The sequence below is a fragment of the Carcharodon carcharias genome, chromosome 4 (genome assembly GCF_017639515.1).
Source record: "Carcharodon carcharias isolate sCarCar2 chromosome 4, sCarCar2.pri, whole genome shotgun sequence".
Classification (NCBI taxonomy): Eukaryota; Metazoa; Chordata; class Chondrichthyes; order Lamniformes; family Lamnidae; genus Carcharodon; species Carcharodon carcharias.
The window spans coordinates 10,206,979-10,233,554 of record NC_054470.1 but is presented as its reverse complement, the minus strand read 5'-3'; the positions used below and the strand labels follow the sequence as shown (position 1 = coordinate 10,233,554).

At 41.6% G+C, this 26,576-nt stretch overlaps 1 protein-coding gene across 1 annotated transcript in view; it reads right to left on the bottom strand.

The window, feature by feature from the left end:
* The window catches only part of hsd17b4 (hydroxysteroid (17-beta) dehydrogenase 4), a 159,519-nt gene that overhangs the window by 56,080 nt on the left and 76,863 nt on the right, over window positions 1–26,576 (bottom strand). Inside the window, exons 14-17 of the mRNA XM_041186366.1 lie at window positions 18,452–18,503; window positions 6,641–6,712; window positions 5,927–6,030; window positions 2,487–2,552 (exon numbers count right to left, since the gene is read on the bottom strand). Of these exons, the coding sequence (XP_041042300.1) occupies window positions 2,487–2,552; window positions 5,927–6,030; window positions 6,641–6,712; window positions 18,452–18,503 (294 nt within the window). The remainder of the gene's footprint in view (window positions 1–2,486; window positions 2,553–5,926; window positions 6,031–6,640; window positions 6,713–18,451; window positions 18,504–26,576) is intronic.

The following is a 26,576-nucleotide window of genomic DNA, read 5'->3' as shown; positions in this document are numbered from 1 at the left end:
TCTGTTGATTTAATTTAGGAAATCTTTGCATGAAAAGTGCAAATTGCTCAAGCCTTCCCTTGTGAATACTTGAAGCAAATACTTATGCAGAATGTTTAGTATTTTATGTTCATCCTCAGTTTCAAGTCTCTTAATGCATGTTTTTTTTTTACAGTTTTCCCTTTCTTCTGGCTCCCTTTTAATATCACTTTCCATGTGTGTGTTAATCTGTTTAGCCTGAGCTTGCTGGTTTTTATTCCATATACTCAACATCAGTCAGGAGATTCTTCTGGGGTTCTCTACTAGGGTTAGAGCATAAACTGAAATCTCTGGAACAATTTTAACCATATCCTCTCGGGGAAGATCGCGTGAGAAAATAGAAAATAGAAAAATAGAAAACAGGAGCAGGAATAGGCTATTCGGCCCTTTGAGCCTGCTCTGCCATTCATTATCATGGTTGATCATCCAATTCAATAAGCTGCTCCCGCTTTCTCCCCTTATCCTTTGATCCCTTTCACCCCAAGAGATAGATCTAACTCCTTCTTGAAAACATACAATGTTTTAGCCTCAACTACTTTCTGTGGTAGTGAATTCCACAGGCTCACTATTTTCTGGATGAAGAAATTTCTCCTCATCTCAGTCCTAAATGGTCTACCCCGTTTCCTCAGACTGTGACCCCTGGTTCTGGACTCCTCCACCATCGGGAACATCCTTCCTGTATCTACCCTGTCTAGTCCTGTTAGAATTTTATAGGTTTCTATGAGATCCCCCCTCATTCTTCTGAACTCCAGTGAATATAATCCTAACCCACTCAATCTCTCCTCATATGTCAGTCCTGCCATCCCAGGAATCAGTCTGGTAAACCTTCACTGCACTCCCAGTAGGCAATTAAAATTCTTTGAGTTATTTATCTGCCAGGAAGCTGTGTAAAGTCTAGCACTTAGTGATGTGGTGCCCCATAATGCTGCAGGCAGGTGGAAAACTAACAAAAACCAGTAGCTTTCCACCACTATCTGGGGTTTTCACTTATCTTTTATCAAAGCCATGGGGCCAATCAGGTGAGCTTTTGAGGAAATGCACACAAATCTTTAAAAATCTTTTAAAACGTTTCACATATCTTCTGCTGAAATGTTGAACAATATCCCTCCAATTCAACTGTTTTAGTTGCTCACTTACTTCACTAAATTTAGCCCTTTTAAAATGATTTACCCTGGTTCATAGACTTGAGGTTTTCTAACTCCCAGATCATTTTACATTGCTTCCTTCTATGTATACTGTCCCCCAGGAATGCTCCAACTTCTACTTCCTTTACATTTTGCGTCACTAATGAATACAAGGTCAAGGTGTGCTGGATCGAAACAGTCATGCCTGATAATCTTAAATTGGTTTTCAGTTTAATTCTTAGCACAATCAGGATTGTTTAGCTAGTGTAGGCCAATTACACTGAAAGCCAATTTAAAAATGTCAGTTGGACTCACCCTGTAGCTCACTTATGTGTGCTAGAAGCCATATTCGCACACAGGACCCTGTCCTTTGAAGACAGAAAGAACATGTCCACACTTTGCGCCTTTTTCAACTAAACAGTCATTCCCTGGTTCATTCCCCAAAGCAATGCTTTGGCCAATCAGAGTTGATCTGCCCGATTTGAATTTGAACTTGCTGGGCAGTTAACTGTTCCAAGCTGCATTCTCCATGACAATGGTTCCACCATTCAGAGTCCACTTGCCAACCAATCAGCACCCTCTTCTCATGCAGTATAAACTGTTTGCTCTACTTTACTGTTGGTAAATTCTAGCAAGCTATCCTGATGAGTGCAGGACGAAAAGCTTTGACAGCATGCCTCTGGTTTCAGCAATGAATCCTGTAATTCCTCTTTTCATTCTATGATCAGTACCATACCACAGGAATACTTTAGGTTTATCAATCGTTTATCAATTTTCCATCGATCCGAACCCATTTTCCAAGCACAATATACAAAAGTGGAGGAAAGACAATGAGTTATTAGAGTGTACACATATTGCAAACCAGGGAGAATTTCCTTCAGGCCAGTTAATTATCTTGAGGCTTTTTGCTTAATTCCTCTTTTTCCCAACCAAGGAAGTCTAATGATATCCAGATTACAGAACCAGTTTATAATTTCTTGGTCTATTTTTCAGAAACTTATTTTAACTCTCAACAACTGCAAATACTTGGTCAACATTTTGCAGCATGATATTATTAGAAATGAAAATAGTGTATACTGCATTTGTTGCACCAAATTTGTAAACAATTCCCAACAAGAGATCTCGTGCCCTACAATATGATAGGCTGGTAATCCTTACCCGCATTTCAAAAACTTAATTTATATTTGAACCAGAATGCATTCCAGCGTTCATCATAAAAATAAATTACTATTTTTAATTAATTTTATTAAAGTTCACACGAAGTTAATTTTCTGGTGAAAGCTCACACAAGCTCATACATTATTAAGCACTTAATAATCAAGCACATTACAAGTCTCTGTATACCTGATCTACACTTGTTATATCACTCATAATGGCATCTGGTGGTCTGTTGGGAGGATTCATAGTAACCTGGATAAAACAAAAATTATCTTAATGCTCTCAATATATACACAGAGGATGCACAAGAGCAAACCAATAAATACATAATTATCACACTAAGAAAGAATGATTAATTCACAAGTATGTGCAAGGAATGCAATGTATAGATTTTACTCACGGATGGATTAAATTCTACATTCACTAAGTTTTCACTGAATATTCTATTTATAATAACATGATGCATGTTTCTTGCCTTTAACATAGTAAAACATTTCAATGTGTTGGAGAGGAATGAAATCAGACAAAAATTGACATAGGGTCAAAGGTTTGCTCAAAGAAGATTTTATGAACATCCTAAAAGAGGAGCACAAAAGGTTGAAAGGTTTAGGGAAGGAATTCTAAAGCTTGGAGCCTAGACAGCTGAAGACATGGCCTCAATGATATGGCAAAGTAAGTGGGGGATGGACAAAAGGTCAGAGCTGGAGAAATACAAACTCTTTTCAAGCTGTTGCACATACATGCAGACATACGAACTAGGAGTAGGCCATCTGGCCCCTCAAGCCTACTCCGCCTTTCAATAAGATCATGACTGACCTGATTGTGGCCTCATTTCCACATTCCACCCACCCTCAATAACCTTTGATTCCCTTGTTAGTCAGGGATCTAACCCAGCTTTAAAAATATTCAATGACCCCGCCTCCATCACTCTAGTTCCAAAGACTCATGACGCTCAGAAAAAAATTTCTTCTCATCTCCCTCTTAAATGGGAGGCACTTTATTTTTAACCTGTGTCCCCTAGTTGTAGTCTTTCCGACAAGGGAAGACATCCTTTCAGCATCCATCCTGTCAAGCCCCCTCAGGATCTTATATGCTTCATTAAAACCACTCCTTATTCTTCTAAACTCCAAATGATACGGGCCCAGCTTGTCCAACCTTTCCTCATAAGATAACCCCCATCCCATATATCAGTCGAGTGAACCTTCTCTGAACTGTTTCTAATACATTTATACTGTCCAGAGCACTCCAGATGTGGTCTCACGAATGCCCTGTACAACTGTAGCAAAACGTCCCGCCTTTTATATTCCATTGCCCTGCAATAAACAAATACATTCCTTTTGCCTTCCTAATCACGTGCTGTACCTGCATACAAACTTTTTTGTGATTCATGCACCAGGAGATTCAGATGCCTCTGTACCTCAGAGTTCTGCAACCTCTCTCCATTTAAATAATGTGCTGCTTTTCTGTTCCTCCTGTCAAAGTGGACAAGTTCACATTTTCCCATACTATACTCCATCTGCCAAATTTTTGTCCATTCATTAACCTATGTCCTTTTGCAGCTTCCTTATGTCCTCTTCACAACTTACTTTCCTATCTATATTTATGCCATCAACAAATTTAGCAACCATACATTCACTCCCTTCATCCAAGTCACTGTGGCCAAGTGGCCTGGCACAGATCCCTGTGGCACTCCACTCCACTCGTCACATCATGCCAATCCAAAAATTAACCATTTCTCCCTACTCTCTGTTTCCTGTTGGCTAACCAATCCTCTATCCATTCTAATGTGTAACCCTCTGCCATGAGCTCTTATTTTGCATAGTAACCTTTGATGTGGCACCTTGTCAAATGCCTTCTGGAAATCTAAGTACAGCACATCCATAGGTTCCCCTTTATCCATGTTGATTGTTACTTCCTCAAAGAACTTCAATAAATTAGTCAGACATTACTTCCCATTCATAAAACCATGTTGACTCTGCCTGATTGCATTAAGATTTTCTAAAGGCCCCGCTATAACCTCCATAATAATAGGTTCCAGCAATTTCCCTATGACAACTGTTAAGCTAACTGGCCCGTTGTTTCCTGCTTTCTGTCTCCCTCCTTTCCTGAACTGATGAGTCACATTCAATATTTTCCAAACAGATGGGAGCTTTCCAGAATCTAGGGAATTTTGGAAAATTAAAGCCAATGCATCTACTATCTCAGCAGCCACTTTTTTTTTTAAGGACTCTAGAATGAAGTCCATCAGGACCCAGGGACTTGTCAACTTTTAGTTCTAATAAATGTCTCACAGAATCACAGAATTTTAATTGCATAGGAGGATGCCTTTCAGCCCATCGTGTCTGCACCGGCTCTCCAAATGAGCATTATGACCTAGTGCCATTGCTTTGCTTTTGCCCCGTACCCTCGCACATTGCTTCTATTCAAATAATCATCTAATGCCGTCTTCAATGCCTCGATTGAACCTGCCTCCACCACACTTCCAGGCAGTGCATTCCAGACCCAAGCCACTTGTTATGTGAAAAAGTTTATTCTCACGTCACATTTGCTTCTTTTGCAAATCACTTTAAATCTGTGCCCTCTCGTTCTTGATCCTTTTACTCAGTATTCTTTCCCTGATGATTGTAATTGTTTTAAGTTCCTCCCTCCCTTTCAACTCTTGATTCACAATAATTTCTGGGATGTTATTTGTGTTATTGTAGGGATGGAATAATTTACAGAAATAGGGAGGATCAAGGCTACAGAGGAATTTGAGGCATCATGGATTGAGGGTACAGAGGTGATGGATGAATAGATGTTAGCTAGTATATGGACAGCAGAGTTCTGGATGATATTAAATTTTTGGAGATTGGAAAACGGGAGGGAGGTCAGCCAGCAGAATACTGAAATAGTCAAGTCTGGAGGTAACAAAAGCACAAAAAAGGTCTTTAGCAGATAAGGCAGAGGCAGAGATATTTCAACAAGATATGGGGTCAGAAACTCAGCTCAGGGACAAAGAGGACATTGAAGTTGCAAACACTCTGGTTCAGCATGAGACAGGGCAAGAAGAGGATGAAATTGATAACTAGGGAATGGAGGAGTGGTGGGGGCCAAAAGCAATGGCTTTGATCTTCCTAATATGTTTAATTGGAGGAAATTGTGACATCCAGACTTGGGACAAGCAGTCTGACAGCAGAGGGGTCGAGAGGCATACTGCTGAGTAGAGCTGTATGTTGTCGGTGCACAGAAGTTTGACATTAGATCATGAGAATGTGTAATAAACAACAATCACAGAAAGTGGGACAGAAATGTTATTTTAGACTAATATGCTGTAAAGGGAAGAAAAGGGCACTGATTACACCTCAATACTGTAGAATATTACCAGAAATCCAGTGAGTAAAATGTAACACATTGCAGTTTAATAGCCATTACAAATTTTAAAACCTTTCAGTTTATTAATTGTGGTATAAATATTCAATGTTCTGAGGGAATAGCCAGTTCTGAACCAAACAACATTCTAATCTTGCTCGGAGATGAAATAATTGTGTCCTTCTATCATTTACAATATTGTGACTTGAGTGGTCCAAATTGAACATGACATGAGTAATCTGAAAAAATGCCTCAGGAATGTGTATGTTGACATTTACCTTAACTTTATCAGATGTCCTTTTTCCACCAAAGCCTCCAGCTCCCACAACAAATATAGAGAATTGGTTATAGCAGACCAAGTCTTTTTCATTGTAGGTATGAACTAGAAGGGAGCATACCTAGTTAGTTACAGATATAGTCAGTGTAGCTAAAGTTTATCTGTACAAATCTTATAAGAATTCAACTTTGATGGATGACTGTATGACTCAGGCACTCAGAAAATTACCATTTGGTCAGTTGGTTGGATATTCCTCGATGGTCACCATCCCCCCCAATGTGCCTCCAAGTCTCGAGAGTATGAGGCTAAAATCCTCTGTCTTGCAATGACTTGATTATACTTTCAAGTTGAAGGGCTGAGCAGGTTTTTAATATGCATGCTTTCTGAGCAAACTGATAGAGTTTAAATAGGAAACATTTAATAGCATTACCATTTCCATCCAATATCCTCCTTACTTTAAGTGGACTTTACATTTGGACGGTTTGAAAACCAGAAAGCAATCAAACAAATGATCTGTCAATCGTTTAAATTCAGCCCTTCTCAATAGGGCAAAAGTTGCTTTGCTCAGATTCAACAGAGTAATGGCAGGCAAACGAGAAGGAAAGAAACCAGGAGGCAAAGACTGAGAAAGAGCATAAGGCTATTCCAAATAGATAATTCCATCAAAAATTCACTGTGAAACCTAAAGTGAAGTTTACTTGACATTAAAACTTACCATCTAGAAGTATAACCGCACCGGATCCTTTATCAAGAATATCAGCAATAGTACCCTTGGACTTCAGTGTCCCTAACAAATATAGGAACATGATTACTCTTAAATTATTAGCTTTTTTTGTTTCTTGTGTCACCTTACATGAGAATTTATGTAACTTAGCAATCTAAACACTTCTAACCAATATTTAACATATTTTCATAATTATGTTTCTTAACCAAGATTAACAATACATTTTCTTGTGTTACCTAGTTTAAACGAAGCAACATATTAAAAAAATGTCTTTTGGTTTTAATCACCTGTAAGTGGTAATATTTTGAAACCATTAATCAAATTTGACATAAAACAACAGCAACAACTTTGATTGCTACGGCACTCTTACAAATTTACATTTCAGTGATTTACAGGGTCAGGTGAGGTGTAGGTAGCGAAATGGACACGAAACGGGGAAATGGAAGGTCAGGAGGGGGCAAAAGCACAGTCAGAAATGAATACACCAGAAAGGTTTCTGAAAAACAGGAAGGGAAGCAACAAGGCAAAGATTCGGAAGTAGGGAATTCCAGGGGAGGGGGGTAAGATGGCTGAAAGAATGACACCAATAATGAAACAGAATGACTGGCAAGTAAGTACACTAATGCTGGAGGGGAAGAGGATGCACAGAGAATTAAGACTTAAAGAGATAATGAAGGGTGTGAATGCAGGGTCAGGTTGGGGGAGGGGCAATAGAGGAAGCTGAAGGCAAGGGTGAGACTAATGCATTTAGTTTTAGAGTACACAGCAAATCAGGAAAGTCTGATAAGAACAACAGTGTAAGTATGCAGAACTTGGTGTCAGTGAAGACATGAGGTGAGGTACGTAGTTCATGGATGGTGTAAGTAAAAGGACTGATAAGCTTGGGGAAGACCAGCCATTAGCTGGTAACAGCATGGATTAGCTTTTCATCTGTGGAGATGGGTAGAGGCAAGCAATGTTGTAAACGTGAAAGAAAGTAGTCTTGATGATGGGTTATTTCTTTTCAACTCGTTCATGGGGTGTGGGTGTCACTAGCATTTGTTGTCAATCCCTAATTGCCAAGAGCAGTTAAGAGTCAACCACACTGTTGTGGGTCTGGAATCACACGTAGGCCAGCCCAGATAAAGATGGTAGTTTCCTTCCCTAAAGGACATTAGTGAACTAGATGGGCTCATTCATGGTCAACGTTAATGATATAATCCTGATGGTGATATAATCAGTAATATCAATTCCAGAATTTTGTCAATTAATTGAATTTAAATTCCATCAGCTACTTTGGTGGGATTATGAACCCATGTCCCCAGACCATTAGCCTGGCCTCTGGATTACTAGTCCAGTGACATTACCACTATGCCACCATCTCCAATAAGTTGAGGTGAGAAGGCTACACTCAGGAGTACACTAGGATTCCACTCTTCTGTGGCGGAGAAGGAGACATATAGCTGCTTGGAGATACCTTGGTCTTATAAGAATAAAAGAACATAAGAAATAGGAGGAGTAGGCCATTTAGCCCCTCAAGCCTGTCCTGCCATTCAATAAGATCATGGCTGATTTGCCCCAGGTCTCAACTCCTCTTTCATGTCAATTCCTCATAGCCCTCAACTCCCCGATATTTAAAAAATCTATCTACCTTCTCTTTAAATACTTCAGTGATCTAGCCTCCACAACTCTCTGGAATAGAGAATTCCAAACATTCGCTACCCTCAGAGAGAAGAAATTCCTTCGCAACTCAGTTTTAAATGAGTGTCCCCTTATTCTGTAACTACGTCCCCTAGTTCAAGATTCCCCCCACTAATGGAAACATCTTAATATCTACCCTGTCAAGCACCCTCAGAATTTTGTACATTTTAATAAGATCACCCCTCATTCTTCCAAACTCTAATGAATAAAGAGCTAACTTGTTTAGCCGTTTTTGATAATTCAACCCCTTCACCCAGGAATCAGCCTGGTGAATCTCTTTTGAACTGCACCCAATGCCAGTATATCCTTCCTTAAATACAGGGAGCAAAACTGTATACAGTACCCCAGGTGTGGCCTCACCAGTGCCCTGTACAGTTGTAACAAGACTTCCCTATTTTTAAACTCCAACCCCCTAGCAACACAGGCCAAAATTCCATTTGCCTTCTTAATTACTTGCTGCATTTGCATGCTAACTTTTTATGTTTCATGCACATGAACACCCAGATCCCTCTGTACTGCACTTGTTTTGGAGTCTCTCTCTGTTTAAATAATAGTCTGCCTTTTGATTCTTCTGACCAAGGTGCATGACCTCCCACTTTCCTATATTAAACTCCATCTGCCAAGTTTTTGCCCATTCACTCAACCTGCCTATATCCCCTTGCAGATTCCTTACGTCCCCATCACAACATGCCCTCCCACCTATTTTTGTATCGTCAGCAAATGTGGATACATTACAACCTGCCCCCTCCTCCAAGTCATTAATATAGATAGTACATAATTGAGGCCCAAGGATTGATCCTTGTGGTACTCCACTAGTTACATCTTCCCAACCTGAAAAAGACCCTTAATCTCGACTCTGTCTTGTGTGTGTTAACCAATTCTCAATCCCTGCTAATACATTACCCCCAATACCTTTTGCAATAACCTTTTATGTGGCACCTTACTGAACGCCTTCTGGAAATCCAAATACACTACATCTACCGGTTCCCCTTTATCAACTCTGCTGTTATATCCTCAAAGAACTATAGCAAGTTTGTCAAACATGATTTCCTTTTCACAAAACTATGTTGACATTCCTGCTTTTTGTCTCCCTCCCATCTTGAACAGGGGCGTATTGGAGGTTTTCCAATCCGCTGGGACCCTCCCAGAATCCAGTGAGTTCTGGAATATTTCAACCAATGCCTCCACTATCTCTGCAGCCACTATCTTCAAAGCCCTTGGATGCAGGCCATCAGGTCCTGGTGACTTTTCTGCCTTTAGTTCCATTAGTTGGCCAAATACTTTGCCCTCTTGACCCTCATGATAGAGACTGTTACAAGATCTTTCCTCCCATTAGCTCCTAGCTTATCTGATATCTTTGGGGTGTTTATAAAGTTCTCCACCGTGAAGACCAATGCAAAATATTGGTTTAAATTATCTGCCATTTCCCTGTTCCCCATTATCAATTCTCCAGACACATCCTCCAAGGGTCTCACGCTCACTTTAGCCACTCTCTTTACATATACCCATAGAAGCTCTAGCTGTATGTTTTTATATTTCTTGCCAATTTACTTTGTCATTTCCCCCCCCCCCCTTTATTAGCTTTTAAGTCACCCCTGCTGGTTCCAAAAAAATTCCCAATCCTCTGGCCCACCACTAGTTTTCACCGCTTTGTATGCCTTAGTTTTTGATTGGATGCTCTCCTTGACCACCTTTGTTAACCTTAGATGGTTCATTCTTCTCATCGAGTCCTTCTTTTTGACCGGGATAATTTTTTGCCGAGCATTATGAAATATCTGCTTAAATGTCTGCCACTGCTCATCCACTGATCTTCTCAGCCCGCTTTAGACAAATCTTTCTTAATACCTCTGTAATTGCCCTTATTTAAGTTGAGGACACTGATTTGAGATCCAGGTTGCTCATCTTCAAACTGAATATGAAATTCTACCATGTTGTGATCGCTACCCCCCAGAGGATCCTTAACTCTGATATCTGTAATTAATCCCATCTCATTACACATTACTAGATCTAAAATGGCCTGTTCTCAGGTAGGTTCTGCAATGTGTTTCTCTAAGAACAATTCCTGATGCATTCTACAAATTCATCTTCCATGTTACCCCTGTTAATCTGACTTGTCCAGTCAATATGCAGATTGAAATCACTCATGACAATTGTAGCGCCCTTCTTATATGCTTCCATTATTTCCCGATTTATACTTTGTCCTATAGTAAGGCAACTCTTGGAGGCCTATAGATGACTCCCATCAGTGACTTCTTCCCCTTGCTATTTATCATTTCCACCCAAACTGATTCCACATCACAATCTGTTGCACCTATATCACTACTCACCAGGGCACTGATACTTTCCTTTATTAACAAAGCCACCCCACCTCCTTTTCCTTTTTGCCTATTTTTCCAGAACGTTGAATACCGTTGAATGTTGAGTTCCCAGTCTTGGTCACTATGCAACCACGTCCCGGTAATAGCCATCAAGTGTTATTCATTGATTTCTGTACATGCCGTCAACTCATCTATCGTGTTACAAATGCTGCAGATAAATGCATTCCGGTAAAGAGCTTTGAATTTTTACCATTATTGCGCATTCTGGTTCTGATTTCTGCTGCACTCTTCTGCCCCTTCCTGTCACACTTTGATTATCATTTGCCTCTTCACTACCCTGCACCTCTGCTCCATCGTTTCTTTTTGATTTTTTAAACTTCCCTTCAATTGAACCCTCACCCCCACAATTTAGTTTAAAGTCCTACCTACAAGTCCTATCAAAGCTTAATGCTTTGCTGACAATAAGCTGAGGGCGTAGTGAAGCAAGCCTTCATTTGTACCAAACTTTTAAAAGTTTAATTTCTAAAAGGTGGATAACTTGTTTCATTTTTATCATTACTTTTAATTGTACAAATTTTTCCTCCAGCTCCCTCATCCATTACCACCAGCAGCAACAATAACATTCAAGTAGCAGTGTAGATAAAAGAGGTAAATGTTGCAGTTTAAAATAACAATTGCTTGCGAGCACAAAGCTTGAAGCCAGACTGCAGCGTGATCTGAACTGAGCTGCTGGTTATCGAAACACATCCGTTTTGAGCCAATTATTTTCAAACAGCAGTTGTTTGCTATGTTTTAAATTTTATTTAAAATACAAGGGAAGGTTGTTGATTCAGACATCTGTTTGTGAGATACATCACAAATAAGGTGGTATAAAAAATCTGCCTTTTCCAAAACATATCACCTTAAATTCATTCACAGACTGAACCAGAAGAAACTCAAATGACTTAACAGGGTTTCCTCCATTACAAAAAAATCTTGTGAAGCAAGTAATGTCATTGCCAACTGAGCTTGTAATGCCCTCCTGGAAGGGTTTTGGTGGTACCACTGACAATTGACAGCCAGCTCCACAACACATTTTTAAAAAGCCATTTGTCTCAGGTCTTGCATTTTGCATCTGCGATTTTTAAAAATTCATTCATGGGATGTGGGTGTCACTGGCTGGGCCAGCATTTATTGCCCATTCCTAATTGTCCTTGAGAAGGTGGTGGTGAGCTGCCTTCATGAGCCATTGCAGTCCGTGTGGTGTAAGTACACCCAGAATGCTATTAGGAAAGGAGTTCCAGGATTTTGACCCAGCAACAGCGAAGGAACGGCAATATAGCTCCAAGTCGGGATGCTATAAGGCTCGGAGGGGAATTTGCAGGCGGTGGATTTCCCATTTCCTTTTAGGTGGTAGAGGTCATAGGTTTGGATGGTGCTATCAAAGGAGAATTGGTGAGTTGTTGCAGTGCATCTTGTAGATGGTACGCTCTGCTCTTGCGTCAGTGGTGGACGGAGTGAATGTTGAGGGTGGTGAATGGGGTGCCAGATGGGTTGTTTTGTCCTGGATGGTTTTGAGCTTCTCGAGTATTGTTGGAGCTGCACTCATCCAGACAAGTAGAGAGTATTTCATCACACTCCTGATTTGTGCATGGTAGATGATGGACAGGCTCTGGGGAGTTAGAAGGTGAGTTACTCTCTGCAGAATTCCCAGCCTCTGACCTTTTCTTGTAGCCACAGTATTTAAAATGGCTGAAACAAAAACAGAATTACCTGGAAAAACTCAGCAGGTCTGGCAGCATCGGCGGAGAAGAAGAGTTGACGTTTCGAGTCCTCATGACCCTTCGACAGAACTTGAGTTCGAGTCCAAGAAAGAGTTGAAATATAAGCTGGTTTAAGGTGTGTGTGTGGGGGGCGGAGAGATAGAGAGAGAGAGAGAGGTGGAGGGGGGGTGTGGTTGTAGGGACAAACAAGCAGCGATAGAAGCGGATCATCAAAAGATGTCAACGACAATAGTACAATAGAACACATAGGTGTTAAAGTTAAAGTTGGTGATATTATCTAAATGAATGTGCTAATTAAGAATGGATGGTAGGGCACTCAAGGTATAGCTCTAGTGGGTTTTTTTTTTATTTTTTTTTAAATAATGGAAATAGGTGGGAAAAGGAAAATCTTTAATTTATTGGAAAAAAAAAAGGAAGGGGGAAACAGAAAGGGGGTGGGGATGGGGGACTCGAAACGTCAACTCTTTTCTTCTCCGCCGATGCTGCCAGACCTGCTGAGTTTTTCCAGGTAATTCTGTTTTTTTTTTGGATTTCCAGCATCCGCAGTTTTTTTGTTTTTATCTCTGTATTTAAAATGGCTGGTCCAGTTTAGTTTCTTGTCAATGGTGATCCCCAGGAAGTTAATAGTAGGGGATTCAGCAATGCCAATGCCATTGAATGTCGAGGGGAGATGGTTGGATTTTTTCTTGCTGGGGATAGTCATTGTCTGGCACTTGTGTGGTGCAAATGTTACTTGCCATTCATCAGCCCAAACCTATATGTTGCCCACGTCTTAGTGCATATGAATGGAGACTGCTTCAGTATCTGAGGAATCGTGAATGTTGCTGAACATTGTGCAATCATCAGTGAACATCCCGTCTTCTGACCTTATGATGGAGGGAAGGTAATTGATGAAATAGCTGAAGATGGCTCCATCTTCCTATGTTAAAGGCAAAATACTGCAGATGCTGGAAATCTGAAACAAAAACAAAAAATGCTGGAAAACTCAGCAGGTCTGACAGCATTTGTGGAGAGAAAGACAGGGTTAAACTCTGTCTTTCTCTCCGCAGATGCTGTCAGACCTGCTGAGTTTTTCCAGCATTTTTTGTTTTTGTTCCATCTTCCTATGTGCTAGGTATGACTGCAACCAGTAGAAAGCTTTCTCCCTGATTCCCATTGACTCCAATTCTGCGGGGGCTCCTTGATGCCACACTCGGTTAGATACTGCTTTGATGTCAAGGGCAGTCACCCTCACCTCACCTCGAGTTCAGGTCTTTTGTCCATGTTTGGACCAAGGATGTAATGAGGTCAGGAGCTGAGTGACCCTGATTTCATCATTTTTGACCTGTACAGACCTTCTACTGACATCGGAGAAAATCAGAGTCAGAAACATGAGTCAACGAGAGAAAACTGAATAGGTTCTACAATGGGCAAGTGATCAATTCTGCCAGACTACAGCCCAGGCAGTGAAGGTGCATATCGCCCCCTCACAGTTGCTCTACAGTCATATTTGCAACGACTCATACATGTATATCTGTTAAGTGGCAATTAAGCATTGAGGGCACCATTAGTAAGGCTGATTCAGCAACAGAAGATCATAAGAAAGCACTTTTGACAATGTAAACAAAGTGCCCTTGAGCAGAAACATCTGCACTAGATATTTCTATTTTAAGCAGGTAAAAGATCTGAATATAAACAAAGAGCTGGATGTTACAGAGTGCCATAATCCACACCACACCTGACTAAAGAGTTGGTCAGGAACCCGCCCACCAAAAGGCCGGTTACCCCACAGACATTTAACAATGGGAGCAGCCTTGTAGTGTTGCCAGCCAATCCGATGAGCCAACAGTTCTGTAGCCCCAGTAGCGCCATCCTCGAGCAGTGGTTACAACTGGGACCACAGTCAGTCCCCCAGAAATAGGTGGTTATGAACACTGGACTTCAGGCAACTTCAGCGCAGGCCCCAGGGAGGAGCATGAGGGTCTGGGTTTGCGAGGCCAGGGGATTGGGGAGGGCAGGGGTATGTGCTCGGGGTGGGTGCCTCTGATGGGCATAGGGGAACCCCAAATGAGGTCCACCCCCTTTGCCGAACACCAACTCATCTAGTAAAAGCTGCCAGGTTTCCCACATGACATCGGCCTCCCCCTGCCGCGGGTAAAATAGCAGTAGGGTGGGATAAGGTACTTAAGTCGCCATTAATTGGTCACTTAAGGGCCTTAATAGGTCCAAGGACAGGCAGGCTGCTTGACACCTTCTCCGCCCCTCCATAAAATGGGAAGCAGATCAGGGCAGGCAAGGAGGCTGTGGGAAGGCCATGCACAGCATTTTATGAACACCCCCTGCCTTCAAACACACTGGTGAAGGAGCATAAAATCCAGCCAGAAGAAACAATACATAAAAACATAATACAAGATTGCGCTCCTGGTAAGGTATTGGTATGAATCCTTAGTTACATCTCTCTATCTACCAAACAATCTAACTTTCAGCTCTCCTGAATGAAGAGATCTGTGCCTTTTCATTTCATCTGGATACATCTTTTCAGCCACATTTTTACATTAAACCATTTACATGCCTATTAGTCTTCAGAGCATTCAATGCAGATATTTTTTTACTTAAGCTTTCTCCAGGATAAATCAAAACATTTAGATCCTTGGGCATTTCATATTTCAGTTTTTCATTTTGTGATTTTTGCAGAGGGGAATAACAATAATATGTTATATATTTAAATCTCATCAATTTACAAACAAACATTGCTATTAGTGATCATTAACAGACAGTCAGCTATCGCTCTGCGGTAACACTTTCACCACTGAGGTGAGAGAGTTGTGGATTCAAACCCATTTTGAGGCTTGAGGATATAATCCAAGCTGACACTACAGAACTGAGGGGGTTCTGCATTGTCTGATATGCTGCCCTTCAGAGGAGACATTAAAACAAGCCCTGCTCAGGTGGGTGATAAAAAACCCAAGGTATTGCATGAATATCCCACTAAAACAGGTTATCACATTGTTGTTTGTGGGAACCTGCTGTGTGTAAACTGGCTGTCACATTTCCGCCATCACAACACTGGCTACACTTCAGCAGTATTTCACTAGCTTTAAAGTACTAGGCCCTGAGGTCATGCAAGGTGTTATACAAATGCTAGTTATTTCCTTCATCTTAATTAATGATGAACATTAACTTAAATCTCACAACCACATCTACTGCAGGATGCATATTGTCAATAAACTCTCGTCTCTATATACTGCAATGACACTGATCCACAACTCAGTGCCACAGGGTGGGCATAGATGTAGGTTCAATATCCACTTTACTTAATTGTTAATCTAAACTTGGAAAGTAGGTAAATGGTTAGAAACTGCGCCCTGCAAATGTACAAAAAAAAAAATCAGGAAAGTTACACATCAGCAGTGCCCAACACTTCCTGGTCACCATTATAGAAAGCAGACTGCACTCCGAGGCCTTGGGAGGCATCTACCTTCTTGGCATCAAAGCAGTCAAGAACAGGAGAACTGAAGGTAAAGGGCAAGTTACAAATTATCAAAAGTGTGTGTTTTTGTTTTCACTAAAATCTGCTAAAGAATTACAATCATATAAGGTGCTTCAATGCTTTAAAATAATCTTTCATTTGAATAACATTTGCCATTTCACTCAAAAAATTCTTTTAATTTTTCTTGGGATACAGAAAGACAATGGCCAAGAAACTAAGGAGTGCACGAGTTGTGATGCAAGCTGTTATAGCAGGTGCCACATAGTGATTGATGGTAAAGTGGTCCGACAGTCTCTTTGGTCTAGTTCTGGCACGCTATAGATGCACAGTCCCAAGGCAGCTCGTTAGTCGCTAGGGGATGAGGAAAATTGGATGGCTAGGATGCCATAACCAAGAGTTTAAGTTTGTGGGGTGGCTGGAGGAGCAAATCAGGAGTTGGCAAGTGATTCACAATTTTAATGCAGAGCTAGAAAATGAGCACAATATATCCCAATTACTCCTAATATTTACTGCCAATCCTTAGTTCTTGATTAAGAATCAACCACACAGTGTACTGGGAAGAATGAGGCTGTTGTTTTGGTCCCTGTTCCAAACTTCGGTCCATGACTACTGGCTCCATCCTTCTCCCTGACAACAGTCAAATTAAGCTAGTCTGTTCGCAAATTCGCTATCACATTTGATCCTGAGATGCACTTCCGATCTCTTATTCATTCCACCTCTAACACCATCTTTTTCCACCCCAATAACATCTCTCGACTCCGCCCCTGTCTCAGCTTATCAGCTACTGAAACCCTTATCCATGCTTTGTTAGCTCTAGACTTCATTATTCCACCGCAGCCCTGGCTGGTCTTCCACATTCTACCCTCTGTAAACCTGGGGTCATCCAAACTTGCAGCAAATACTGTTCCCCTATTAACCCTGTGCTTGCTAACCTGCATTGACTCCTTGCCAAGCAATGTCTTGATTTTAAAATTCGTATCCTTGTTTTCAAATCCCTCCATGGCTTTGCTGCTCCCTTTCTCCGTAATCTCCTCCAGCCCTATTTACCTCTAAAATATCTGCGCTTCTCTAATTCTGGCCTCTTGTGCATTCCTAAAAATAACTGTTGCATTATTGGTGCCTGTGCCTTCAGCTGCCTAGGCCCCAAGCTCTGGAATTCCCACTGTACACCTCTCCGCTTCTCCACCTCGCTTTCCTCCTTTAAGACACTTCTTAAAACCTACCTCTTTGTTCAAGCAGGTCTGGCAGCATCGGCGGAGAAGAAAAGAGTTGACGTTTCGAGTCCTCATGACCCTTCGACAAAACTTGAGTTCGAGTCCAAGAAAGAGTTGAAATATAAGCTGGTTTAAGGTGTGTGTGTGGGGGGGGGGGGTGGGGGGAGAGAGACAGAGAGAGAGAGAGAAGTGGAGGGGGTTGGTGTGGTTGTAGGGACAAACACCTTAAACCAGCTTATATTTCAACTCTTTCTTGGACTCGAACTCAAGTTCTGTCGAAGGGTCATGAGGATTCGAAACGTCAACTCTTTTCTTCTCCGCCGATGCTGCCAGACCTGCTGAGTTTTTCCAGGTAATTCTGCTTTTGTTTTGAATTTCCAGCATCCGCAGTTTTTTTGTTTTTATCTCTTTGTTCAAGCTTTTGGTCACCTGACCTAATATCTCATGTGGCTCAGTGCCCTACTTTGTCTTATAGTGCTCCTGTGAAGTGCCTTGGACGTTACATTACATTAAATGCACTATAAAAGTTGTTGTTGTAGTTGCTATTGTAGTAAGGCTGCCATTATTAGGTCAGGCTAGTTGGTAGCCTCTCTAACCTGAAGCACAGTTGAGGTTTTACAACAATCCAGGAGCTTTCATGGCTATTTTTCCTGCTACTGGGCAACAAAATAAATGATTTATTAAATCCATTTCACGATTTGCCATGGTTTCAAATTTACAACCTTTAGGTTTCAAGTCATATACCACAACTGCTGGGCTACATTACCATTTACTGTAATCAAATTCTTACCAGTAACATTTGACTTCAATAGTTTCCTCAAGGCAAAACTAACCTCTATAAGGTTTTTTGAGTGTAATCCGCAGGAATTCTTGATTAGGATTTACACACTGTGAACTCACGGAAATCAGTGTAGGAAAAACTGACTTCATAGAATGATACAGCACAAGGAAGCCTTTCAGCCCGTTTTGGTTGTTCCAGCTCTTTGAAGGAGCTATCAAATTAGTCTCACTCTCCTGCTCTTTTCCATTAGCCCTGCAAATTTTTCATTTTCAAGTACACCCAATTTCATTTCGAAAGTTTCCACTGAATCTGCTTCCATCATCATTCCAGATCTTTAATAACCTGTGTAAAAAGGAAATCTCATTGCCCCTCTGGTTCTTTTGCTAATTATCTTATATCTGTTTCTTCTAGTTGCTGACCTTTCTGCCAATGGAAACAGTTTTTCTCTATCTGCTCTCATCAAAACCCTTGTACTACTTCTCTTCCTTCACTGAAATGAACAGTTCTGAGGGTAAAAGCACAAGAATAAACAATGAAGTGCAGCAATTTAGAAGAGGTAATTTTCTGAAATTGTTACCTGAAGTTGGAAGTGGTTTGTGCATCTTCAAATATTGTTCACCATGTAGCACCTGCAAGATGTACAGAAAGCTCAGCACATAATTGTGAATCCTTTGGTGAAGCCAGAAAAGAACAACCTTTATTTTCTCACATGATTGCAAAAATGAAAGTTTGTCATTGTCCTGTTTACACAGTATTTTAAAACTCAGCAAAATATTAAAAATTAGAAAAGCAAGATTTATTTTAAACACAAATAACTCACTAAAATAATTAGGATAAGAAACAAAACTTAATCACATACTGTGTTTAAAAACAAATGTAGGGACACAGGAATATACAGGACTAGAAAAGATTAAGTTATCAGCTCTAAAGTTTAAAGATATACTGTACACTTTGAACAAGTATCAAATTAATTCCTCTACCATAAAACTAGCCAATTTTGTCCTGAAATTCCCTTTACCTTTGGCCACAGACTGACTGTTCCACATGGCCGCAACATGTATAGTAGTAAAAACTACAGTTCTCCAAGAAATTCAAAGCTCCAGTACCTCTTTAGTGAGTGCTAAACAGTCTATGCCTCCAGCATGGCAGGGATGAAGCAAACATTAATTATAAACCATAAGTACACCATCCACCATGTTAGTTTGGTCAAAAAATAAAAATCACTGTCCATGATTCACTTCTGAAACAGGCATTACCTTCTTTGCATAAGCAATGAAGAGGTATAACACCTGGATGATATCGCCTCTGCAATACTAATTTACCAAGGCAGCTATTGCATGCGATATTCAGAAATTTCAGGTCCATGTGCAGATACACAGACAGTCCTTAAAGGACCCCATGAAGACCTTAACAAATGTTTAGAAACATACTTACCTGAACGTGGAGCAGGGGGAAGCGAGGGTTTTCCTCTTGACCTCTCATTAAAACCAAATAGGCTACTGCTGACCACTGCCCTCCTTCTGACTTGATCTCCCATTTGGACTGCCCCATCTATTGTTACATTTAAAAATTATCTAAAGGCCACTATGGCATTGAAGATACTTTGCAGTAGTGTACAGAGGTGTGATTGAAGTGTGTGCTGAACATGAAAGCCCACAGAAGACTTGTTGATTCATCCTCCGAAAGGAAGGAACTCAAAAGAGCAGCTGTCTGGGAACACTGAATCAGGCCCTGGACCTGATGGACGTTGCCACAGTAGCAGTGGTTGCAGACTAGGCACGTCCAGCATTGAACTAAAGCGGACAAGCAACACCATATGGAGGGTTTTGTAGTTCATGCTTAGGGATATCAGAGAAAGTTTTTTCCCAAGTTACAGACCGCTCCTTCACTGGGCACTGACTGCATTGTTCCAGAAGAGGAACAGTTACAAGTGATTTTCCCAGGATTTGGGCAGAGTAGCCCCCAGGATTTTCCAGAAATGGCCTTTGGAACTCTACAGACAAGTAATCTGTCTAGTCACAAAGCTTAACTTTGGACATCTGAAGGGTGCCTGCTAGCTACCCAAGAATTAGTAGAATCTTGAATCATCATGCAATTCTCTATTCTCACTGGTTAAATTGTGGGCAAAGGGGCACATAAAAAGGCGTGGGCCCCTGGTGTCGATTCTTTTCAGATCCTTACTTGATATGAAAGAGGTCTGGTCTCAGAGAGTACCCTTCCAGGAATCCACCTAGGACTGTTACCGAAGCTTTTCACGTACACATTTTCATTAGTCGAGAACTTCCTAGCTCTCCTGTGAATATCATGACTTGTCCTCTGGTTGCACTGACTTGGCTCTACCCTCCTTTGCAAATTTGGAAACACAAAACATAACTTTGTCCTGAGGCGATATTTCACTAACAGTTCAGCAGGAGGAACACCTGTCGTTGCATGTGAGGTGGTATGGTAACTCAGCAGAAAATGAGAGACTCTTGTTGCTAAAGGTCCAACTGACAGATGTTTTCATGCCAGATTTTAAATTTTGGGCGGCTCTCTCAGCTAAGCCGTTCGAAGCTGAATGGTAGGGTGGTGCTTTATACCATTGAGAGTGGCGAAGGTTTGAAACTCCGTAATCGTGAACACTGCCCCATTATCGGACACATTTACTTCAGGCAAACCATGACTTGCGAAACAGTGCCGCAGCTTTTTGATGGCCGCCATCGATGTTGGTGTCTTCACCTCAAAAATTTCTATCCACTCAAGAGTGCACATCAATCACAAGAAGAAACATCATACCCATAAATGGTCCTACATAATCGGCATGGGTGCGGACCCATGGCCGGCCAGGCCATTCCCAAGTGTGTAGTGAGCTGTGGCTGGCAGATTTTGCTGCAACTGGCACTGTTGGCAGTGCCTTACCAGGTTTTCAATATCAGTGTCGATTCCAGGCCACCATACATAACATCTGGCTAGCATTTTCATTTTCGAGATACCAGGGTGACCACCGTGTAGTTCCATCAGGAGTCACTCCCTGTCCAGCACAGGAATGACAACTCCCCATAGCACAATACCATCTTGATAACTAAGTTCATGCTTACAGATGGAGTAGGGTTTCATGTCCTCTGAAACTGCCCCATTTCCCCATCCCGTAAAGATATTATCTAGCACTTTGGGTAACAGTAGATCCCGACTGGTCTAGGTTTTGATTTGTTTCGTAAAGACTCGTAGCATATCCAAAAAGTTTAAGGCCAAGACAATTTCTTGAGGAACAGGTGTACAAGTAATACTTTCCCTTAAGGGCAGGCGTCTCAGGGCATCTGCATTTGCAATATGTATCCCTGGTCGGTGTTTGAAGATGTATTCATATGCGGCCAGGATCAATGACCACCTCTGAATCCTCACAAAGGCTATTGGTGGAATAGCCTCCTTAAAAAGGCCCAACAGCAGCTTGTGGTTTGAAACAATTGTGAAAAGTCTCTCATGTAGATATTGATGGAACCTGGTGATGCCAAAAACTATTGCTAGGCCCTCTTTTTCAATTTGTGAATAGCCTCCTTCAGCTACTGATTGTGTTCTTGACACCTATACTATCGGTCTTTCCAAGCCGTCAGCCATCTCATGGGACAACACTGCCCCAATGCCATATGGAAAGGCGGCACATGTCAGTATTAGTTCCTTTGATAGGTCAGCTTGAAAGTAGGCTTGAAAACTGCAGCAATTGTTGAAAGCCGTTTCCGAGGAGTTCCCCAAAACCAGCGGTGGTGCTCCTTTGGTAGGGTTTGTAAGGGGGTCAGCACAGTAGATAAATTTGGCAAAAACCACCCATAATAGTTGACTATTCCTAGAAACGATTTAAGTTCAGACACGCTCGTGGGGGAAGGCGCTTCTTTTATGGACCTACGTTTCTCCTCGACAGGGTGTAACTCTTAAGCATTGATCCTGTGTCCCAGGTAAGTCACATTTTTGGCTTGAAAAGTGCACTTTGCTTTCTGGAAGTGGACTCCAGTCTCCTGAAATCTTTTTAGCACCTCTTCTAAATGTGCCAGATGTTCAGCCTCCATGGCCCCAGTGATGAGTATATCGTTAAGGTTTACCACAACTTGTGGCAATCCCTGTCGTAGGCTCTCCATTGTGCTTTGGAATATTGCACATGCCGACAAGGCACCAAAAGGCAGGCATATGTACTGAAAAAGCCCTTTGTGGGTGTTTACGATGACATATCCTTGGGAACTTTGTTGGTCGCGTGACTCATGTCCAGCTTGGTATATGATTGGTTCCCAGCCAGCTTTGTGGCCTGATTGACGGTTTGTTTGTAATCACTGCAAATGCAGAGAGTCTTGTCGGGCTTCAAGACGGGGACAATGGGTGCAGTCCAGTCCAAAAACTGAATGGGCTGGATTATACCTAGCTCTTCTAGTTCAGCATCCACTTTCTCAAGCAGGGCACATGGTACCAGTCTAGCTCTGTAAAGTGGTTTCCAGATCCACATAGGTTTTGGCTTGTAAGCTCCTAATCTTGCCTAACTCGTCCCGGAGACACTGTCATGTTTTCTTAATGATTCTGACAATCCCCCATGTCCTCACCTGGAAAATGTCAGCCTAATTTAGCTTTATTTCTTGAACCAGTCATGGCCCAGAAGGCTTGGTCCTTCATCCAAAGCTACTATGTTAGGTAGCTGGGCAGACTGCTGTCCATAGCTTACAGGTACAATGGTGGTACCCCTCACCTTTACATCTTCTCTGGTGTATGTTTTCAGCTTGGCTGAAGTGCTCTCTCAATTTAAAGGCTGGGCACCCCCTCTCAAATACTGGAATGTGTGCTCACCCATCACAGTGACTGATGCACCTGTATCTACTTCAATATTTAGAGGTTTCCCATTTACACGGAGTGTTACGATGATTGGGTCTGGCTTAACATTCTTGAGGTTGAAAAGAGTAAATATCAGACTTACTGGTACCAGGGTCTTCTATACTGTGTGCTTGTAACATCTTATTGGATTGGCAGCCTGGACCTAGCCCTGCATTGCCTCCTTCTTTTCCATAATAATGGCAATCAGCCTCCCACATCGATAACACTGGACCTTAGGAATCATTGCCTTACCGCCTCCACTGTATCTTTTAATTCCTTAGCTTACTGGAACTGCTTCCCTTTTGCCGCTAGCTTCGGCCAATTTGGCCCCAAGGCTGACTGCTAGTTCCCACCCTAATTGGTATAGGGCGCCACTTTGCACGCCCTGCAGTTCCAATCCATCTGCTTCAGTGCTTTCCACTGTGAGCGCAATCTCCATCCCCTGTTTTAATTCGATATCAACTTCTACTAACAGTCGATGTTGTATCGTTACATATACCACAGAATAATCAATCCCGCAGCATTTTACTTAGGGTTGTACCAAAATTACAATGCTCTGTTAATTGTTTGAGTTTTGCAATATACATCACAGTCGATTCCCCCGGGCTCTCACAACTGAATTAAACTTAAAATGATACATTATGACTCGGTTGAAAATTACCCTTAAGTAGATCCACTAACTCTCTGACTGATCTGGAATCACGTGCGCTTGGAGCGGTAAGGCTGTAGATCAGACTGTAAGTCTGAATTCCACAAATGCTCAGGAGGATCGCCTTACGCTTCCCCTTGCCCCTTATTTCATTTGCCTGACAGTAGAATCCAATTGGCCCCATTCCTCTGCAGAGTCGTTGAACGGGTCTATCCGGCTGAAAAGAGGCATCTCAGTGAGTAATATAATTTCCTATTCACAGTCGTCGATTAAACACAATGCTCACAAATGCAGGCAGGAGACAGCGCCAGGATAGTTTTTCCTTGTCGCCAAATATAGAAACACGCTCAGGGAGGCTTCTTAGTTAAACAAAACAAATTTTATTTACACGAGAGCTTCTGTGGCTACTTGTTTCTAGCCAGCCCCTCATACACTTTCTAAGAAACTTCTCCCCTAGAATTTATTCCCCAGCGCTAGCTACACATTGGTTGAATTAATCACATGACCCCTACTCAGTCAAACTGATCTTAAACTGACAGTCATCACACTCCTGCTCTTAATTCACATGTTTGTATGCCCTTCCCTCAACCTCTGGCAAAGCCATATAATCTCCTTGGAGAGGGTAATAAATAAAGGACCAAGAGGTGAAAAAGCTCCAGAAAATTCCTCTTCATCCCCTTCAAATGATTGAAACCAGTCCAAGAAATGAACCAGCAACACATTTCTAGAGGTTCACTTCCCTCTGGGATGAAGAATCTGCTAACATTTAACTTATTCCTACTTTTGCACAATTTAAAAGCATGTCCCCTTCCCATCACTTTATTTCAGTTCAAACACCTCCTCCTCTAACTATTTGATCTCAGAGTCCAGGCCTTGGTTAATCCCCAAGCAGAAGATGTAAATGTGAACCTTGCCCACATTTAAACCTTTCTTCCTGTTCCAGCTGGAACAACTCTTGCAAGTACATTTCCTCCATAATGCATGGTTATTCTGGTTGCATGCTCTGCCACACGTGAGAGGCAAGAGAAATTCTACCCATACCGTGGTGAGTCGAGCATAGCTGTATGCCAGCAGAGCACATAACAGAAAGGCAGCTGAGTTTGGATTAACTGTTCTTTAGTTAATAACTTAATGGTGCATGGAAACTTACCTAATAGTGACCATAATACAACTAGTTCAAAGCTGTGTATGGGAGGGAGGAAGCTGAAACAGTTACAGTCAAATATCCTTTATCTGTACATCCGAAAACCGAACATGCCCAAAAACCAAGCATTTTTTTGAACGGCTATGCAGTTCATTTGTACGTTAATACAGTAATGTAATGTTACATTACAGGTGTAATAAGTGTTAACAGGTAAGAAGTAGGGTGTGTGAGGAACGACAAACGGAGGAACAACCTAGTATTTGTAGACTATAGCCCACCTAGGCTTAGGCTTTGGAAGTAGGCCTAGGCCTACCCTATATATGGTAGATCCGAAAACCAAAAATATCTGAAGACCAAAATGCAATCACTCTTATGGCACAGTGTTGCAACTGTTTACCGTATTTATTGACAAATTAGATGAACGGATACAATCCAAAATTGCCGATGACACAAAGATAGGCAACATTATAAATAGTGTAAATAGATGCATTAAACTACAATTAATAGTAGGAACGGCAACAAATGCTGGCCTTGTCAGTGGCGCTCAAATCACATGAACCCATAAAGAAAGGCGTATTAATAAATTAAGCAAATGGGGAAAACTGTGGCAAATGGAATTCAATGTAGATAAGTATGAGATCATCCACAATGGACCAAAGATGACAGGTCAGAGTATTTTCTAAAGAGTGAAAAGCTAAAAGCAGTGGTGGTCCAGAGAGACTGAGGGGCAATGCTCCTGCTAAGCTGTGCAGCAGCCTGAAAGGTATTGCATAGGAACTGTTCTGAGGAATAGTATGTGCATGAGCGCGCAAATACATTTAAAGGAACCATGCACTGAAAAAAGAATGGCGCACACAATAACTAAATTTCAAAGGGAACGTTACTTAGGGTCCATCTACATCAATCATTAATCAAATGCTGACCTTCATATTTAGAGGCCTAGAATACAAGGTGGCAGAAGTATACCTTAGGAAAAATACATTGGTCTTGGTGGGAATGCAGCTTACATTTATAATTATACCTGGATGCCAAGAGGTGAATCATAAGAGGTTATGCAAACTAGGGCTGTATTCCTTGGAATTTAGGTTGCACCATGTCAGATGGGATAAGGTTGATGCATCAGATGGTTTTATTCTTGTTTTTTTTTTCATGTTTCTAAATTATAACTTGCTATAATCGTTATTGTGATTCGCTTATTATTTGCAAAATAAATCAGTTCAATGAGCTGTTTTTGACCTTGTCTCATTAAAATGTTCATCAGCCTTCCTTTCAAAACACTGGGGAATCACACATCAAGGTGCTTGCAAGATTACAGCATCCAGTTCATATAACAGGTTATTTTATTATGGTTTTTTTAGTCACACATGCAATGACTAAGTATTGGACGATAAAGGTAAACTCCTAATTGTAAGGGCTATAAGATCTCACAGAAGAGGCGCAGTGATTCTGAATCGCAGAATCAATTTATAATGCTTTTGTCAGTAGTTGGTGCAGTGGTGTTAACCAACAACAAAAATAAAAGTTACTGAAGTCTTGCACCATAGACTGAATTTTCATTTACTATTACATAGCCTATATGTAGCGCACGTGCACTTCCTAAAGTCATCCGGCAACTTTGTTCCTGAACCCCAGCTATTTAATATCAAATCTTTCAGGTATACCTCAACACTGGGTGCCATAGGTTAGGCTTAGTCTGAGATCGGAAATCTTACTCCTGCACCCTACCATCTGGAAAATATATATGGGACTGGATTTTACCCTCCCTCACCAGTGGATTTGAAGGCTTACAGGCTCGTAAGATCCATTTGGTGGCTTTCCCGTCACCTACCCACCCGCCCCGATCTGACTGAAATTTAATGAGGCACAGGGAAGGTGTCAGGCAGCCCACCTACCCTTGGACCTATTGAGGCCCTTAAGTGGCCAATTAATGGCGATTTAAGGGCCTCATCCCGTGCCCACTGGTATTTCACCCACAGTGGGTAGAGGCCCAAGCCATGCAGGAAGCCCAGCAGCTTTAGATGCACGGGCAAGTGTCAGACAAGGGAGGGGCCTTCCTTTGAGGGTCTCCTGAGCACATCAGAG